Source organism: Chelmon rostratus, chromosome 19 (genome assembly GCF_017976325.1).
Source record: "Chelmon rostratus isolate fCheRos1 chromosome 19, fCheRos1.pri, whole genome shotgun sequence".
Classification (NCBI taxonomy): Eukaryota; Metazoa; Chordata; class Actinopteri; order Chaetodontiformes; family Chaetodontidae; genus Chelmon; species Chelmon rostratus.
In genome coordinates, this window is record NC_055676.1 from 22,535,427 (window position 1) to 22,554,707 (window position 19,281).

General features: G+C 40.8%; 1 protein-coding gene and 1 long non-coding RNA gene across 2 annotated transcripts in view; one reads left to right on the forward strand and one right to left on the reverse strand.

The window, feature by feature from the left end:
• The first annotated feature begins 2,211 nt into the window (after positions 1–2,211).
• Positions 2,212–5,334, forward strand: LOC121623431. The gene is made up of 4 exons (XR_006007825.1): positions 2,212–2,331; positions 3,109–3,236; positions 3,513–3,555; positions 5,084–5,334. It is a non-coding gene; the product is annotated as an uncharacterized LOC121623431 (long non-coding RNA).
• Positions 5,335–10,680: 5,346 nt separating this feature from the next.
• zswim6 (zinc finger, SWIM-type containing 6) overlaps positions 10,681–19,281 on the reverse strand; it is a 43,178-nt gene continuing 34,577 nt past the window's right edge. Inside the window, exons 10-14 of the mRNA XM_041960654.1 lie at positions 18,631–18,766; positions 16,581–16,738; positions 15,685–15,848; positions 15,520–15,601; positions 10,681–13,440 (exon numbers count right to left, since the gene is read on the reverse strand). Of these exons, the coding sequence (XP_041816588.1) occupies positions 12,578–13,440; positions 15,520–15,601; positions 15,685–15,848; positions 16,581–16,738; positions 18,631–18,766 (1,403 nt within the window). The 3' untranslated portion in view covers positions 10,681–12,577. The remainder of the gene's footprint in view (positions 13,441–15,519; positions 15,602–15,684; positions 15,849–16,580; positions 16,739–18,630; positions 18,767–19,281) is intronic.

Below are 19,281 nucleotides of genomic sequence, written 5' to 3' on the forward strand. Positions count from 1 at the left end.
TTAAATGGCTCATATTTGTTGACAATCAAATAAAGTACAGTCCAACAATAGCCAACCTATGTTATTTTATGACAAAAACAACATTAAACATTGTGATCTCTGACATTTATTTATCTGACAGTATAGCAAACATTCATATGAGGTAGGAGAATCAAATGCAGACTGTTGTTTTGTCCATTGTCTGGCATACAATGGCATGGGTAACATACACACATCCTACAAGAAATAAGCAAAAACAGTACATTGCATAAAGAAAATCAGTTCATATGTACAAGATATAAAATATTAAAGTGTTCTAAAATTAACATCCTGGATAAAGGTGGGGTGTGGGGGTTGTGGGCAACCTAAATGCAAAATGTCAAGTGCTTCTCACTTAATAGTTTAATAGTAGCGTCCCCCACTTCAAAGGGCAGGTTTGCTTCAGAAGATTTGGGCAGGAATTCATTCAATGACCAGGATTTCACTTTGGTTCTTTTCTTTCTTTTATTTTGAAAGTCATCATGGCCAACAAGGTGAAAAACCTTGAAGTACAAACACAAATAGAAATTCAGACAAAAATATAACCCAAGACACCATAATCAATCAACATAATCCAAAATCAAATACTTAATTCAAATACCAATTTTAAATTTAAATTTTAACTACTACAAATTAACCTTGAAAATAAGAATAAAATACCCATATTTAAAGCACCCAAAATAAATCAAATACATTTTAAAGCAATGATTTTAACCTTAACTTTGGCAGATTTTACCTTCCATAAATACAAACCCCAATTTTCAAATTACTTTTAGCTTGAGCCTCTTTTTAAAATACACATTTTTAACTGCGACTGTTTTCTGTGACATTAAAGGTTAAGTTTGGTTTTTTGACACCTGGACTTTATTTTTAGGATTACATATGCTCATAGTCTCACCCAGACAATTTTGGTGGAGCTTGGAGCCGTTTTCGAGCAATTTAGATCCATCCGTCTGTGTTTTTTTCTCATGCCATAGTAGCGGACAGGGCCAGAAATCGAAGCCCCTAAATTAGACATTATCTGCTGCGAAACTCGCTCATCTCTCGTCGTCAGGCACTTCTACATCGGATAAATATTCTGCCATGTTGCACAAAAATAGCCGTGTAGCCTACCAACAACAGCTGCTCTCAGCTGCGCTCTTGCGGTGCATGTCTATGACGTCACCAAAAGTTACCCATCCTTGTAAAGCCCCTGATGACTATAACAAGGAAGTTGAGCTGACATGGTGATAACACTGGCCATTCATTTATAAAATGTAGGTGAAATGAGCGAGTTTCGCAGCAGATAATGTCTAATTTAGGGGCTTCAATTTCTGGCCCCGTCCGCTACTATGGCATGAGAAAAAATGCTCTAAAGTCCAGTTCTATGTCCTGTTGGCACAGGGTCAAATTTATGATGCAGCCACAAACGTGACTGGAGCTCATAGCTCTCTCACCTCATCATCTGTGCTGTGTGACCCTGATTCAGATACGCTGTCTTCTTCTCCGTCTTCTTCGTCTTCTTCTTGGTACTGCCGGACAGGAACACACACAAGCTCTACTTAGAAAACAACAACAAAATGCAGCTTCACGTATGATGGAGGGGAGGACAGTATGAGGACCTACCAGATCAGTGGCGCCAGCAGGAGGGCTGTTGTGCCGAGATGGAGACATGGTCTGTTCACAGGATGACAGGAAGTGATATAAGCACAGTGCTATGTCTATCAGAATTATGTCAAATTTATGATGCAACCACAAACACTCGTGGCTCTCTCACCTCAACATCCTCCATGCTTTGTCCTTCCCCACTATTTGTTAAAGGCACGGTCTGAGAATGCACAAAAAATATATTTTAGTAAAGTTTTACATTGAAGTAGCTTGTCTCAACAATAGGAAGAGATAAGGCTCATATAATTGCACAGTCAAAGGACTGTACTTTCTACTTAATTTTCGTTTCTTTTAAAGCAGTTTTTACATTTCAGTTAACTAAATTATTTTTTCACTGCTAGTTTTAGTTTTTGTCTTAGTTTTAATAACTATAATAACCCTGGACAGCAGCAGCTGTCGGTTTTACCGCCACTGGATTAGATCCCTCGCGCCCCACCTCAAACCATTAAGTAGTCGCGCGACCAGTGCAGGTTACCAGTGCTTTAACCGTTGGCTTTTTATCAAGCGAAATGTGTGCGTATGTTAAATATGTTAGCGACGATTGTAAAGAGATTGTCCCGACAACGGACATTAAAGATTTCGACATTAACCTCTCCAGCAGTAACAAGATTTACTGGGTGCGGTGGAAAGACGCTTTCGACGAAGTCCAAATAATATTCATCAAAGGTGAGTTAGCTACATCTCATTGATACCGACACCGTTTTGTCACATTATGTTTAGCTATATGACTGTCAAGCCCAAATTATATTCATCAAAGTTAGCTACATCTCATTGATACCGACACAGTTGTGTTACATTACGTTTAGCTATTGTCGAGCCCAAATTATATTCATCAAAGTTAGCTACATCTCATTTGATGCCGACACCGCTGTGTTAAGTTACGTTCAGTTATTTGACTGTCGCTAATGGGAGTCTTCGTAGTAGCTAAATGACTCGCTAGCTAGCCGTGAGCTAGTGAACAATTTAGCTAGCGTAGCTAGCTTATTAAGAACAGACCGAGAAAGCTCTCGCGGTGTGTATCATTGATACCGACACCGTTGTGTCACATTACGTTTAGCTATATGACTGTCAAGCCCAAATTATATTCATCAAAGTTAGCTACATCTCATTTGATACCGGCGCAGTTGTGTTACATTACGTTTAGCTACTGTCGAGCCTAAATTATATTCATCAAAGTTGGCTACATCTCATTTGATGCCGACACCGCTGTGTTAAGTTAAGTTCAGTTATTTGACTGTCGCTAATGGGACTCTTCGTAGTAGCTAAATGACTCGCTAGCTAGCCGTAAGCTAGTGAACAATTTAGCTAGCGCAGCTAGCTTATTAACAACAGACGGAGAAAGCCCTCGCGGTGTGTATTAATGTACGAGTAAATGTGAAATGTGTATGTATATGGAAAGCAAGTTTTTCCACTTACCATTTGTGTTCTTTACCCCTGATCCAGACACCAGAGAGGCAGTGGAGGATGAGCTGACCAAGGGAAAGCGAGTGAGGGTTCGGAAGGTCAAGGAGTCGAGCCCCACCTCCGTAGCTGATCCGTCTTCCGAACGGGAGGAAACCAAGGCCAAAAATGTAACTAACGTATGCAATGTAAATAGATAATAACGGAATGTAAATACTAATAAGGCTATGTAAATAGATAATAACGTTGTCATTAAAAATTCTGAAAACTTAAAGAGACACTATTATGCTCATCTCAGGAGCTTTTAATGTGATACTTAGTGGAACACTATTGAGGGGGAGGTGATCAGAGACTCTCTCTCTCTCTCTCTGTGTGTGTGTGTGTGTGTGCGTGCGTGCGTGTGTGTGTGTGTGTGTGTGTGTGTGTGTGTGTGCATAATCTGACAGTGGGAGTCCAATGGAGCCAGCTGAATCCCCAAACAAAGATGAGGTAAATTATTATTCTGTTTACAATATATGCTTGCATTGCTACTATAAATACAATTATAAAACGAAAAGGTGAAATTCGGCAATCTGATTGGCTGTTAACTGTGATATAATAAGGGTATATCACAGCTACTATTCTAAAAAGCCTTATCACAGCAGATCACTCCACTTCAGGGAAGCAGCAATGTTTGGATGTTTATTTTTTGACCTTGTTAACAGCATTTAAACATGTTGTTGTACACTTATTATTATTAGATTATAAAATCCTGCACTGTGCGTCAATGAGTAGGCTAATTAGGAGTCAAATAGCGGACCACAGACAGCTCCCGTATAATGACAGTCACAGGATCAGCACCTTGACAGAGACTTAGTGCTCTACAGGCTGATCTGTCACTGTCTGATTGAACAGCCTCATGGACATGATATTTTACAATTCTTCACATTACTTAGGCCAACTAACGAAATTTGTTAAGGCAAGTAATTTGGCGCTTTTAAAGTCATGATATTCAAATGCCGCTGCTGCATCTCCAGGTGCCTGCCGCAATGTCACATATAGTCGGCTTAATGAAGTCAGTGATCACTCAAAGCTAAAGCTATTTAAAAAAACTCTCATTCATTGAGGCTCTGGGTGGATTCTTCCGGACTCATACTTAACTGCGGGGGGACCTTGCATGTTTACGTTACGGGGCTGATTGTCAGAGAAGCAACAACGTCTACATGACAACAAACTAGGTAGCAAAAAGTTGCTGTAGTGTTTTGACAGCGTTAACAAATAGACTAAATTTGTTGAATTCACATGTTTAAGGTTAACTTAAGGTGAGGAATAGACAACATGCAGCACTAACATACAGAGAGGTGGGACTATTTTTTCACAGCGGGACTATTTTATTAAATAATATGTATTTATGTTTAATTAAAAACTACATGAAAATTATTGCGTATTCCTCTTTCGTATTGCCATTATTGGTAACCGGTTTGTAAATGCAAATTCACCAACACATTTACCTCCATATAAACAGTGAAAACTTAAATTGATAAGCTATAAACTTCACCAATATCCCCAGTTTATCACTCTTGTTGGGCAGAGAGTTGGCATTTCCCATGATGACTGACAGCAGAAAGGACAACATCTCCACCTCCAAGCCTTTACTTTTGCAACAGCATGGCAACATTAAAAAGACCTCTTAGTCTCAGCTGGATCAGGGTGGCATCCTACAGACTTTCAGTGAAAGAAGATCCTTTCCTGAACAAATTCCTCTCCCCACAGAATTATCCATCAGTAGTTGACAAAACACAACAAAAACATAAAAATTAAGTAAACTAAAGGTTGATTAAGCACTCAGAGCTACCAGACTTTGCTGCTACCTGTGGAAGCGCATATTTTAGAAATAATGGAGGATTTTTTTTTCAAAATTAATGTATGTGATAATACAAATTTGAATTATTTGAATGAATCCCTTGCTGTATTTATAAGTAATGGATATTTTGATAGCATGTTTTTTATTGATTTAATAGTTTTTTAATCTTTTCAGTCTGTTTCAGGGAGTGGCTCAAGGCAAAAAAGGTGGACGACAAAGAGATAGAGGCAAGATGTGGAAAGGCTGGACATATATAACTGAAACAATCATGGACATTAACAGACAAAAAACACAAATCTCCAAATTGAATTGAATTAATCGCCTGAGATGTTCTAATCTATTTAATTAACTGTTCTAATCTGTTTTATGGTATGTCTAATCAGTTCTAATCTGTTTTATGGTATGTCTAATCAGTTCTAATTTGTTTGGTGGTACTGTATTTTTTTCTATGTATTATAGTTTTTAATTAAAGATAGATTTTTGTGAAACCCTTACATTGTGGGTTTTTTTTTTTTTTTTTTTAATTTTTATTTCTAGTAAAGAATGGAATGCTGGATGCTGGTTATGCTGGTCCAGCATGGGGTATGCTGGTTATGCTGGTCCAGCATGGGGTATGCTGGTTATACCAGCATAGACCAGCATATGTTGTGTTTTGATGCTGGTGACCAGCAAAACCAGCATGGGGTATGCTCAAAACACAACATATGCTGGTCTATGCTGGTAATACCAGCATAGACCAGCATATGTTGTGTTTTGATGCTGGTGACCAGCATCCCATGCTGGTCACCAGCAAAACCAGCATGGGGTATGCTGGTTATACCAGCATAGACCAGCATATGTTGTGTTTTGATGTGTTTGATGTTGATGTTGGTGATGTTGGTGACCAGCATCCCATGCTGGTCACCAACATCAAAACACAACATATGCTGGTCTATGCTGGCCAGCATCCCATGCTGGTCAGGATGCTGGTCCCCAGCATGGGATGCTGGACCAGCATGACCAGCATGGGATGCTGGTCACCAACATCAAAACACAACATATGCTGGTCCAGCATCCCATGCTGGTCAGGATGCTGGTCAGGATGCTGGTCCCCAGCATGGGATGCTGGACCAGCATGACCAGCATGGGATGCTGGTCACCAACATCAAAACACAACATATGCTGGTCTATGCTGGTAACCAGCCTTGCTGGTCTATGCTGGTTTTTCTAGCAGGGAAGCTAAGCTAAACTGCTGCTGGCTTTAGCCTTAATGTTATGTTTTAAGGTATGCAGCCTCTCAATAGCTGAAGTCTGATCAAAGTTTCACTTAAAACTTTATCTAATAATTCTCACAGTGTCATGTGCTGATTTACGCCTGGTGTCAATAGAGGCAACACGAAATGACTTCCAAACATCGCCCGCACGAAGATTCCCCGTCACAACATCAGCATCTCTGTGTGTGTGTTGAAATGGGTTTACCAGTGCCAGACACCAAGTCTAATTAGCTGATTTGGCGCGACTGTCACGGTGCATGAAATCAATGGGACTGTGCATACACCAGCTCTGTATGGATTAGAAATAGAAGCCACCACATCTCTCACTGAAAACTGTGAGCTGACAAACAAACCTACACTGGTTAAACTACTGTTAACCTCATAACAAGCTACATCCCGTTACCCACCTGCAAATAATGTTGTTGTATGTGTTGTAATGTCATAAAACAGTCAGTAAATGCTTTTAAACTCAATTGTTCTTGTTTACATTCCTGACTGCTTTAAAGACACTGAGGGCTGTAATCTGACACCAGATCTGCAGTTAGGGCCTACTTGTATTGTCGGGCAGGTGGGTTGTTCTCCCTGCAGTCACCCCACTGTGCCTTCATTTGCATACTGGATCAGATTATCATTACATTATGTATTCCAAGGACAAGTCTGAGCGTGATGGATGATTGGTGCAGTCTCGTAATCTTCACCAAGGTGCTTTGTCCAACCTCATATTTCTGCCTCCAAACTGAATAGCGGTGATCTACCGCTCTGCTGCTCCAGGGTCAGACTCTCAGTCCATGGCTCAGTTCACCATCAGCTGATATCTGAACTATCGTGCATATCAAGTATGTTTGTAGTCATGTTCATACTCAGTAGAAATAGTAGATGCTGGCTGTGCCTGGAAAACAAAGTGTGAATATGTGTGCGTAAAACCAACTTTTCCCGAATAAAAAAGAGAGAAAAGTTCAAGAGAAAATACAATTAAAAATTCACTGGTTTCTAGGCACAAATACCAAAGTATTTTCAAATGTAAGATGCACAAATTCTATAAACACTTTACTGCAAATGTGCATAATATAGATTTACGCTTGCTTACGAAATCTGACATTCTTACGATTTTGTGTGTTTTACAATGAAAAAGACATAAATAATCATTAGGCAACATCAGTTCAATTGATTAGAACTTTTCAAGGCAGTTTCTGTATTTTATCACACTACATTTGCCTCCAGCTAGTTTAAAACTACAGCTAGCTCACACCTAGCGTCTGTCTCAACGATACCTTACTGTATGTTGTAGCAGTATCTTATAACTAGCTTACAACTAGGTTATATCTAGCCTACAACTACTCTACCACTAACTGACAAGGAGCTCACAACTAGCTTACTGCGTGTTATAGCAGTATCTTATAACGAGTTCACAATTAGCTTATACAAAGCTAGCCAGGTAGTTTAAATTGTTGTAGCTAGCTAGCTAGTTGTCAGCTGACAAGTTGTAACTAGCTAGTAGCTGTTGTAGCAACCAGCTTGCTGTGTGTTGCAGTATATTGTATAACTATCTTATAATTAGCCAACACACAGTTTACAACTAGCCTGCACATAGCTTACAACTAGCTCACAACTAGCCTCTGTCTCAGCTAGCGTACTGTGTGTTGTAGCAATATCATTAGCTAGCTTACAACTAGCCTACACGTAGCTTAAACTATCTTACAACTAGCTCACAGTGAGCTTCTGTCTCAGCTAACTTACTGTGCGTGTTGTAGCATTATCTTACAAATTAGCTTAACTAGCCTCTATCTCAACTAGCTTACTTTGTGTTGTAGCACAACATTAGCCAGTGCAAGTCCTTGTTGTGAATCAGAGGAGGTCAGTAGGACATTTTTTTCCATTTCTAAAATTTGTTTAGCTTACTTTGACTTCCAGTTTTTAAATGAAGGTGAGAAAGGTTTTATTTCTTTGTTATCTGCTTTATAGCATTTATTAAATCTATCTGTCTATAGCTCAGATGGTGATAGTACATTTTGGTTCAAATTTTAAATATTTTCTGATAGAAGTTATTATTAGTATTATTATTATTATTGTTATTAAGGAATTCTGACATCTGATATTGTGAGATAAGACATTTTTGCAGTTTCCATCACAGATAGGTATTACAGATGATGACTTTACTAATATAGCAGCTGAGGTGGAATAACAGGCCTGTCCACATAGGATATGTGTGATTAAGGTTGATAAGATTTATCTGCGGTGCAGGTTACACAGATGGAGTTACAAAAATAAGCTGCTGCCTGTTTACTGGATATGCTCTGATAGATGTAGACGCCATTTTGGTGTGTGTGTGTGTGTATGTGTGTGTGTGTGTGGTCCAAAAAATAGCCCAAGGTAGCGATGGCATCTAGGTCTTAGTGCGCAGAGATACAACATGATACACATGTGAGCGTGTGTGGAGGTGTGTGACGGTTGGAGGTGGCCATTTCAAATGGGAACAACAAAATCTGCTGCTGCTGTTTGTTCAATATTTCATTTTTGTTAACCCTCACAACACTTTCACCCCATTGATAAAGCAAGAAATTCCACTAATTAACCCTGATAAGGCACACCTGTGAAGTGAAAACCATTTCACGTGACTACCTCTTGAAGCTCAACTGGAGAATGCCAAGAGTGTGCAAAGCAGTAGTCAGAGCAAAGGGCGGCTATTTTGAAGAAACTCAGCTCTCAGCTGTCTACACTCATCCTTTGTGTTACAGCCATTTATCTGATCTGGTTTTTCCTGCTACCTGTTACCTGGATTTGCCTGGATTATGACCTGCTGCCTGTTTATCATTTTAAGATAATGACATATCCAAGAAAATTAAAACATTTAAACGAGCCTCCTGGTGTGTGATGATTCAGCTATGATTTTGTCATTGACTAAATATTTGAATATTAAAAATAATTTCTGGCATCTTGAGGTAATTCAGTAATTAATCTAAATATTGTTTAAATTCTGTTCACTTTCTCCTTGTGGGAAAACACGGCTGTGAATTTGACAAAGATGAAACCAAAAGAAAGAAAGATGTATTTAAATGTGAATCAGATGATGTATGAAACTCGATGCCCTGAGGAGCTTCTACACGCCCCAGAACTAATTTAGTCAAAAAAAGTCTGGACCTTCAGTTGGGACCATATTTCCATCACTTAAAGGTCCTTTGTTTCCATAACAAAACCTCCTTTTTGTAAGAGCTTCCTTCCTGTTCAGGCCCCTGACAACAGACAGGAAGTGGGATAAGGAAAGCTTAAAATTCCAAATTTATCTTTGCAGGAAGTAAAATGAGCACTAAGAGAAATTATGACCTCCCCCTGGAGGACTGCGAGTCTGTGGACCAAATTCAACATTAAAACTTTGAGATAAACATCTGTGTCAACATCCTGCTGCTGGAAAAATGTGCTGAAATACAACTGGTGTCAACACTTCGTTGAAAAAGTTGAAAAAGTTGAAAAACGGTGAACAGACCTTTTCTTGAGGATTTACGCAAAATGTTCAAGAACTGAATCAAAGTCTTTTTCTGACATTTTCATGAAAGTCATGATGAGATCTGGACAGTAGTCTCACCACAAGTAAACACATGTGAGGCAACACTGAAGCATCATGACAACGATCACAGGTACTGACGGAGTTTCACCATTTTAACGAACTGAACACCAAAGACGATCAGAACGAAGTAAAATCCAAATAATCCGTCTGTGGAGCTTCTTACTTCACACATAAATAAACAAAAACTCCTCCAGTCATCCTCCCACACATCAATATGTTTTCTTCTTCACTTACTCAACTCAACACTGTGTCCACCCCCCTCGGCTTCTAATTCTGATCAATAACACACACACACAACACACACACACAAACACACACACATCCTGGTTATGATCAAGTTTTCAGTGGTGACCATGACCTTTGACCTTTGAATGTTTTTGTGCTTTTTTTGCCTTCATGTCTCATCATTTTATTCATGATATTTGTCTCTTCATAGGCAAGGTCATACATGGAGAGACAGAGGACATTGTACTTAGAGAAAACAGTACCGAAAATGGAAAAAGAAGAGGACCTATGATAGAACCTTGTGGGACGCCAAAATGAACTTTAAAACAATGCTTCCTACAGCAGTGAATCCAGATCATAACCACCTTCATTTCTACATTTACATGCTCAAAAAGGTAATCTGTGGATACACTGCATTTCTTTCTGTTTGATTTTGGTTTCCAGATGACAGAAACACTTAAAAAAAAGTATGAATTTAAGCAATAAATGTTTCAAAAAACTGTTTTTCTGTATATATAAATAGCAATAATAAATCTGGGGTTGTAAATCCGTCACACAAATTAAATTACAAACTGAAAGCAAGTAAGCGCTGTGGATTTGGATTAAAATTATTCTGTCTAACTGAATTTCCAAGGTCAAGAAACTTTCACGCTCAACCAGAAATTTCTGTTATTGTCATCAACGGTGCAGAGAGAAAGAGCTGAAATCAGTGAGAACACAAAGACTTCATCCTCTCAAAAAAACAAATTTAATCAAAACAAAACGTTGATTCATTAACAAGTTTATAAAACAGTGATTTAGTTACATAAATAAATCGATCAGTGTATCAAAGCTTAGTTTCAACTTCATGAGCATGTTGACATGGTTGTACAATCATTTACCTAATGTAATAAATAAAAGGGAGCACATGTTGCTTCTAAACAAAAAGGAGCTACTAACAGACCTCCAATGAGGGAACATATGAGAGACGACACCGAGACAGATGAAACGAGCTTTTAAAGCACAGAATACAGAGCCGGTTCAGCTGGAAATCAAAGACACTACAAGGTTGTAACCAAAGTCGGTCGGCGGATGAATAAAGTTTGGTAGTCAGAACTCCCATTTGGTTATTTTAAAGCATTAAGACAAGGCAAGAAAGAAGGCTGTTCTTGTGTGAGGAATTCTAGAGAGAAATTAAACTGAAGAGGAAAAACGAAATTGAAAAAACACAAAAAGCGTTAAAAAGAGTGGAACAGTCAAGACCTACAGTATAGAGCAACTTTCTGTCCTGCACAAAGTCGAGATGTCAGAAGAAGAGGCATGGACGCCGGGCGTCAAACAGAGCTTTGTTTAGTGACTGAATGGAGGGCAGATCTCGCTCGGCTCAAACGTGGCAGCAGTCGCCGGCTGTTACGTTGTTGCTGCTCTGCCTCCACAGTCGTCTCTTTCTCTGACTCCTACAATCCTCAATACGCTTCTGTGTTCAGGAGAATGCGCACTTTGCATGTCCACTTCCCGTCTTGCAACTGGCCAGTTTTTGCAGTTCATTTCATGTCTGCGGAGCCAAACCGGCCGGCGTGCACTGCAGTCTGAACTGGCCCCTGATGCCATGCAAGGCGAACGTTTTGAAGTCCTTCTGATATGTTTTTTTTTCTTGTTTCAAAAACCAAACGTACTGCAGCTTCAAGTATTGTGCCTTACATAGAATATTCTGTCATAAATTAGTTAACATATACATTTTTTTTCAATATTCAGACATATACTTTCATATATACAGGACAATAAAATGCTTTTGTTCTCTTTTCTTTTTTTTTTGTCAGCTTTTTTAGAGAAATCCCTGAGAATGTATGTTGACATTTGCCAAGTTCCCACAAGAGCAAGCACTGTGGCAGTTTGTGTTTGAGTTTCTGAGACGTAGAAACGTAGAATAAGCATACTGGATGTTTGAGACAACACTGCGAAGCCAAAACAATCAGCCTGAAGGCGGCAGAAAGAAATATCAACCCAGTAAATGAATTCTGACAGCGAATTTTGAGTTTTTCTTTCACTTCACCGAGCAGATGGGTGAGGACCTGGAGGGGAAAGAGTAAAGCTGGATCCTTAAAAAGAGGTACTTGTCACGTCAGATGGAGTTGCTCCTTTTGGTTTAAAGCCATTTGTCTTCTCTTTGAGGCTGTGAACATTTGCTGAGGGAAGTAGGAGGAGTGCAAGGTGGACATTTTGCCACTGGACAGTACAGTTTATACTCAGTGTAAAACTCTTACTCTCACTTTCATACATATAAAGGGAAACATCCGGGAACTGACAGATCTCTCCTTCTGTGAAGTTAATGGTTTTATACACATCAACACCGGCTGTTGCTTCAATGGTTTACAGTGTTCTTCTTCTTCAGTTTCAGACTTGTCCGTCTGGGCTCATGATCAGTCACAATGAAGAGAAATATTCACTCTGAACCTTTATGACTTTTTCCACATCACGGTCCAATTATTTGCCTTCAGTAAATTGTGTTCATCACATTCGACCCCGCGACGCCAAATCATAAAACAAGATCTGCATGAACGTTGTTTTAGGAGGATTTTCACTTCAAGTCAGAGAGGATAAAAAAAGAGACTCAAGTAAAAAAGGGCGATTTGGTCATTTGATCGTCTTTCAACCAAATCTCTCTCGAACAAGCATCATGAGTTTCTTCTTGCCCTTGTATATCTGTTTCAGGTTGTCTATGAACTGCGTGAACTGGATGTGTCCGTCGTGCGCCATGAGAAACGTCTCTCTGGCTTTGCTGAGGAACTCGATGAACTCGCTGTAGTGGCGTGGGCTGATGTGCGTCAGCCGGGAGTGCGTCGTGTTGATGTAGGCCCCGATCGTGGCGTCCAGCAGCTGCCTGAGCGGAGCCTTGTCCAGAGGCATCAGCTTCCCAGAGTTCCTGCGGCTGTGCAGCGCCACCATGCCCGGCGTCGTTAACGTGCACCGCCGCAAAATGTCCGACAAGACGGTGGCGCATTTCACACTCTTCACCACCAGGGGGATGACGGATGCCAGTTCGTTTTTCCCCAGCGAGTGGCTGAGAGCACACGCCCAGAGCACGTCGTTGATCGCCGGGTGTGTGTCTTGGTTGTAGCTGAGGTTCAGGTGAGTCATGGCTAGCGTTGCTAGTTTGTATGCCCTCATAGGATAACCGCGGTGCTCCATGTAGCGTGCTATTGTAAACAGCTGCGTGTAGTTCATTCCTGTGGCGGCCGAGTCCAGTACAATCTGATAGGCTGTCTCGAAGGCAATGTGGTCCTTCTCGCAGAGCGTCAGAGCCGAGAGGGCGCAGTTTTGGGGGTCCTTCATGGCACACTGCAGGGCCAGGGTGCGGGCGGAGTTGGCCAGGTTCTCCTGCTGATGGCAGTCCAGATGCAGGCGGACGATGGTGCTGTTGGACATGACTGTGCTCGCCACGACGCTGGTGGCTTCGGTGGGGGTGAAGAGGGTGAACCAGCTCTGCATGATGCTGTCCAGAGCAAACACACCTAGACAGAGAGGAACAGGAATGTTAGCGGCCTCCAACAAATCGACAGTTTCCTCCTAAAAACCTTCGTTCAGCTGATCACAGGTTGGAAGAACGGGGAAAATATCTTGTTGGCTTTTTTTGGTCTTTATGGCATTTGTTGAACATCACAAATCTGAAATGTCACCAGCTTTATTCCTTATAAACAAACGTGCTCAATAAAAATGCTCCTCTTACAGTCTGAAGACTTTAAAATCAGTCTAAGAAAGACCACAAACCTTTACTTTCAACATTAACCTCAATACTGAGACCTGTTGAACTGTTCTACTCAAAGTCATTCAAAATGTCAAGAATTTCAACACACAAAGTGCATCAGCAGCCTCACTCTGGCCTTTTACCGTCTAATTGGACAGTCTGTTTCTAATTCTGTGATATTACACTGCCCGGCCTCACACTACATCACACTGGCATGTTCTCAATGCGTCCATTCAAACGGAGCTCACAGAAACAGGGACTCCTTGTCACTCCCCCACATTCACAAGAAATCATCTGGGAGGAGGGTTTTCCCCTATGAGCTGCGTCCCTCTGGACTCAGCTTCCTGTCCACTTCAGGGAAATCAGCCGCTGGCTTTCAGTATTCAAACCAAAACATGAGGCCCACTTAATCAGTCAAAAGCCCACAATCTCCCATAATTACTGCCCTGCCGGTCAGTCCTTCTCCCTGCCCCCCCCTGCTGCTGAGAGCCCTCCGAAAGCCACTTTTAAGGTCTTGTGAAGTTCATTAAACCCCGCCCCTGAACAGCAGACCAATCATATCTTAAGGAGATGTTCGGTATCTCAGTAAGTAACTGATTACATTTACTCGAGTACTGTACTTAAGGACATTTTTTAGGGCACTTCTATTTTTCATGAAAATTTTCAATTTATGCTACTTTATACTTCTGTTTCACCACATTTCAGAGGTAAATATTGTACTTGAAACTTCACTACATTTATTTGACAGCTATTGTTACTAGTTAGAAAATATGGTGCATTGTTATTAATTAAACTAACAAATATACATATACCACATTAAAATACTATCATGTTCAAAATAACAAAACATTATAACATATATAGTAACGCACTTTAAAGTGCCATTGTGTTAAGTCCTTCAAGTGCATTTTAAACATGTTGGTACTTGTACTTTTACTCTGTAAGATTCAAGATTCAAGATTGCCTTTATTGTCATTGAGCATGAACATGTCAACGAAATTTGCATTGCAATCCCCATGTTAGAAAAAAAGATAATAAGAGAGATAATAAAATAGAGTAAACATAATAGAATAAAATAAACTAACATGCAGTAAAAATACGCATGAATGCAATAAAATATACTAAGAAATACAAATATACTAAGAACAGCTGAATATAATAAAACGTTTATACTGAAATGCAGCATTCAGCTAGTATCTACGCGATTATGTGAATTTACAGGTTATTTGAGGAAAAAGTCTTGATGAGGGCGGATACATGTTAAGCTAGAGTTAGAGTTTTAGCTAGCCTCACAGTTTAGGCTAGTGTCACAGTTTAAGATAGCGTTAGCTGCTCTGTCCTGCTCTTTATTTGATTTGGGCCCAACAATCCCAGCAAAACTCGTTGCTCATGATAGCGTAATGTTTACCAAAGTAATCGGTCAGTCCTCATTAGCCTGATAGCCTTTTGTCTGGTTTGAGTAAGTGATTTATTTATTTATTTTATTGTCATTATTGTTTACACTGTTGCATAATAGTTGGGCTAACCAGCGCTACACTGCAGTACAAGAACAACACTACTCATTTAACTGGCGAGATGCTAACTTTTCACCTGGGACATATTAGCTCTAGCTTTAGTCTTTTAGCATATGATGTATGAAGCTATCAAGTGATTATCTGATAAAACAAGACAGCTGGACCATTAAAACCAGCCAACCTGCAAAGTTAGCATTAATTAGCTTAGCTGCTAGCTTTTGAATTTTTTTCTGTTTGAAGGACTAACATGGTAAATCTGCCACCATTAGCAACGTTAGCTGCACATGTGTCACGTGAGGTCCAGTTCCTTTTAGTGGGAAAAGCTAACTCACCAGCCTCAGTAGCACAGGTGACGAGCCATCGCACCATCTCCCTCCTCCGCCAGTTCAAGGTGGACAGCGTCATTCTCATCACCTGCAGAAAACACCACACTGACTCTGAATCTTCATGATACACGATATGAAGTGTGTTTCTGTGTGTGTGTGTGTGTGGTTTACCTGAAGACCCAGCTCCAGGGAGACTTTGAGCAGTGTGATGTCTGGCAGGCTGTCCATGAGGGTGGCGATTTTAAAGGCATCCTGGGCCAGTTTGAAGATGTGGGACGCGGAGTGGATGTTCTTCTGGATGGTCTCTAACACTGTTTCCAGCCTACGAGCATCGCCTGGTAACACGAGCAGGGGCAAAGAGTCATTCTCACCTGTAGGCTCATCTTTTTCTCGATAGGACTGATTTCTGTAGTTTAGAGTTTGCACTGAATCAGAGCTCTGTTTAGTTACTGACGATGCAAACCCAACACTTCCTGCTTCTTCACTATGAAAACTTTCCACCAGCTGCTTTTGTTGTGAAGCGGCTATTTGAAAAGCAATACTTTCAACTTTGTTAGCAAAGTTATTCTTCAATGAAAACTGGTCAACACAAGTCAAGTGAGCTGAAATGAGCTGCTCTTAAAAAGCGTCTAATTCAGTCCCATCAAAAAAGGCCTTTGAAGGTATTAAAAAGTCTTTGATGTCCTTTATGAAAGTCTTGAATATTAGTTGAAATGTGATATAAATTCTTTTTAAAAATGTGCTTTATAAATAATTACAGGCCTTTTTGTTGCCACTGGTTTTCCATCGTTCTTTGGCCGCTTTAATGGTGAAAAAGGTAATTAACTGCATTCGATGTGGTTTTAAAAAGGCCTCAGATTGAATTTGGTGAACTCTGGTGGGGCCTGAACGGTCGTGGTCGCTTGCGGCTCAGCTCGGCTAACCGCGACTTAAAAACAGGACGCGCCAGCCGGATTTTCACCCCCCTTCGAATGTGGTTGTTTGAACAGCTATAAACACTTTTGCCCTACGACGTGGCCACACTATTCTTCCTGGGCCTGTAAATGTGTGTGTGTGTGTGTGTGTACCTTTAGCAGCAGTTAGCATGGTGGAGGCCAGTTCACACTGCTGGGTCTCTATGTGGCTGAGGGTGAACCAGCGGGGGAGGCGGTTAGGGACCACGGACACTATATGGTGAGGCCGAGACAAGTCACCGGAGGGGGCGGTGGACTCCAGGACCGGCAACCTGAGCACAGACAAAACAAAATCTTTATTAGTCCTTTATTGGACATAAACACACAGCACATCTGTCCACTCAGAGGAACGTTTCATGAAGGTAAAGAAGTTATGCTGTGTTCCTTTTATAGCATCAATCAATAGTTTTCATCCGCACCTTTACTCAGGTGGATCTTCGCCTCGGGCCGTGAACACTGAGAATAAGGATGAGTTTAAAAATAACAGCTCAATCCTTTTTCCCCCAAACACTCAGCCGTTATATCCTGTTATAGCCGCTCTGATACCACGTCTCTGCCGTCTAATACTCCTGCTTTCTAATTCAAGTCTGGTAATAAAAAATATAAAGATTTACATATCATAAAAATCAAAAGGGTTTAATTTGGGCGAGAGGAAATAAAGTTTCGTAACACCCGTGGCGGTCAGGGAGGAAACCAACAGCATGTATTTATTATTCACACATTTTATAAAACTCGTTTTCAGCAGCGTTGAATTATTTAGTGAATATTCCAGCAAAAGGAGGTTTTGTCATTAAACAGTGCCCCAGATAGCTCCTAAATCTGCCTCTTCTTTCCCTTCATCGTTGTATCATCACACACAAACCGCGTGAGAGGAGCGCTCACATGTGTTCCAAAGCAGGGCACTAACTTCCTGTCTCTCTTTATTTCTGTTCGTCCGTAAACACACCTCTTTCTCTCAGTTTCAGCCCTCCGTCCAGACTAAAACCCCAAAACGCTGGCGTGGTGTTTCAGTGTGAACCGGAGAACAGGTTTTTCTCTTGGTTCAAACTTTATGATGGCTCACTTTAGCTGTCAGTGCGGCCGATCACACAGCACACCTGTTGTCATTTTATTTTTATTTTTTCTGTCGCTGTGGACGAAGGTCTCTAAAACCACCTGAAAACACTAATGTGGACGTACCACAGGTGTTTTAACCTTGAGACAGCGTAGTGTCGACTCAGCGTTTAGTCCTTTTCAGACCTGGAGTACAGCGCTTGCTTCATCGACCTGGTCAAACTGACACCAGGAAGAAGTCCGCTTCCTGTTTTCTCTCGGCCTGCGTCACTGATGGATCTGAACTCTTACTTAAATGGCCGCTGGCTGATCCCAGGAATCCACTGATGCATTTAATCATCAGTTTCATCATTCAGCGTTATGAGAGAGAAACACTCTGCTGCTGTCATTGGTCAGAAAATTACCGTGGCTGTACGAAGGTTTTTAGCTTCTTTTACCACCTCTGGCTTCTTATTTGAAAAGAATCTCCTGTTTCAAGGCGGCACGAGATGCATTGATTTTTTCTTCCCTCTGCATGTTTCTGCCTTTCTGTTAATGTGACGATGTCGACCCAGACTTGTGTTGAACGTCTTACAGAAATCTTCTTCTTAAGATTCCTGTTGTAACTTTTATATGAACGTGATCGGGATGTTTGTCCAGACGTTAACAGACACGTCAGATTAACGTAACGAGGTGCACGTCTGAAAGCGTTCTCAGATATCAGAATCAGGACACTTTATTGATCTTTGAGGGGAAATCAGGTCAGTTGCAGTTGCTCCCATTGTAGAGCAAGCAAATATAATAGGAAACGAGGAATAACTTCGAGATGTGCAAAAAATATGTAAAATGTAGTGTAATACGTAGAAATATGTAGATTACACTACAATATAAATCAACCATAAATAAAAAACAAAGTGAAATATGTAAACTATGTGTATTATGCAGAATAAAAAGCAATCGTCTATATAGAAATTTATGTTGTGCAACATTCTGCATGAGGTAACAAGAACGACAGAATACCAGAATACTACTACTGCTAATACTATAATACTATAATAATAATAATAGTAGTGGAATAATACAGTATAAACATGCAGTCTCAATAATAGATAGAGATGGGGGGTCTACTCACCGCATGGCCCTCAGTGCAATTTTGTACGCCAGCTCGGCATCATGAGGTAGGAGGGAGGTGAAGAGATACTTGGCAAAAGTGTGCATGGGGACGCTCTCTCTGTAGAGTAACTCCCCCAGACCGCTGTAAGGACCAGCTGGAAGAGACAGAGACCCCAGGTTCAGTCTGAGCAGAGTCAACCTCTGCACATTTACTGCATAAACACAGATTTGAGCGTTCAGAGCTGGGTGTTTGTTCACACTTGATTGGACGGTGACCTTGCGTGTGAGATTATTTCCCAGCCGGGTGATGTTTGATATTGCTGCTTAAACACAGGCTGGTCTGAACCGTGTGACTCAGCTGGTATCACAGCGATGGAAACGCACAGAGGCGTCTTGAACAGCATCAGAGAACGTCCTGAAACATGACGAGAGAACGACTCGCGAGAGCAAACGACCACCGATTCTGAAAAAACTGCATCTCAGGAGACAATAAGCTGACCTCTTTTCTACCTTTTCTTCTTTTTATCTGAAAAGACCCAAACCAAAAGAACAACTTCTAAAAGAACATAAATGTGTTAGAACGTTTTCCATTGATAAGAACTTCCTCCAGTTTATAATGAACCAACCAAAGAGAGGCAGCAGAAAACACGAGGCCGAGCAGCTCTGCCAT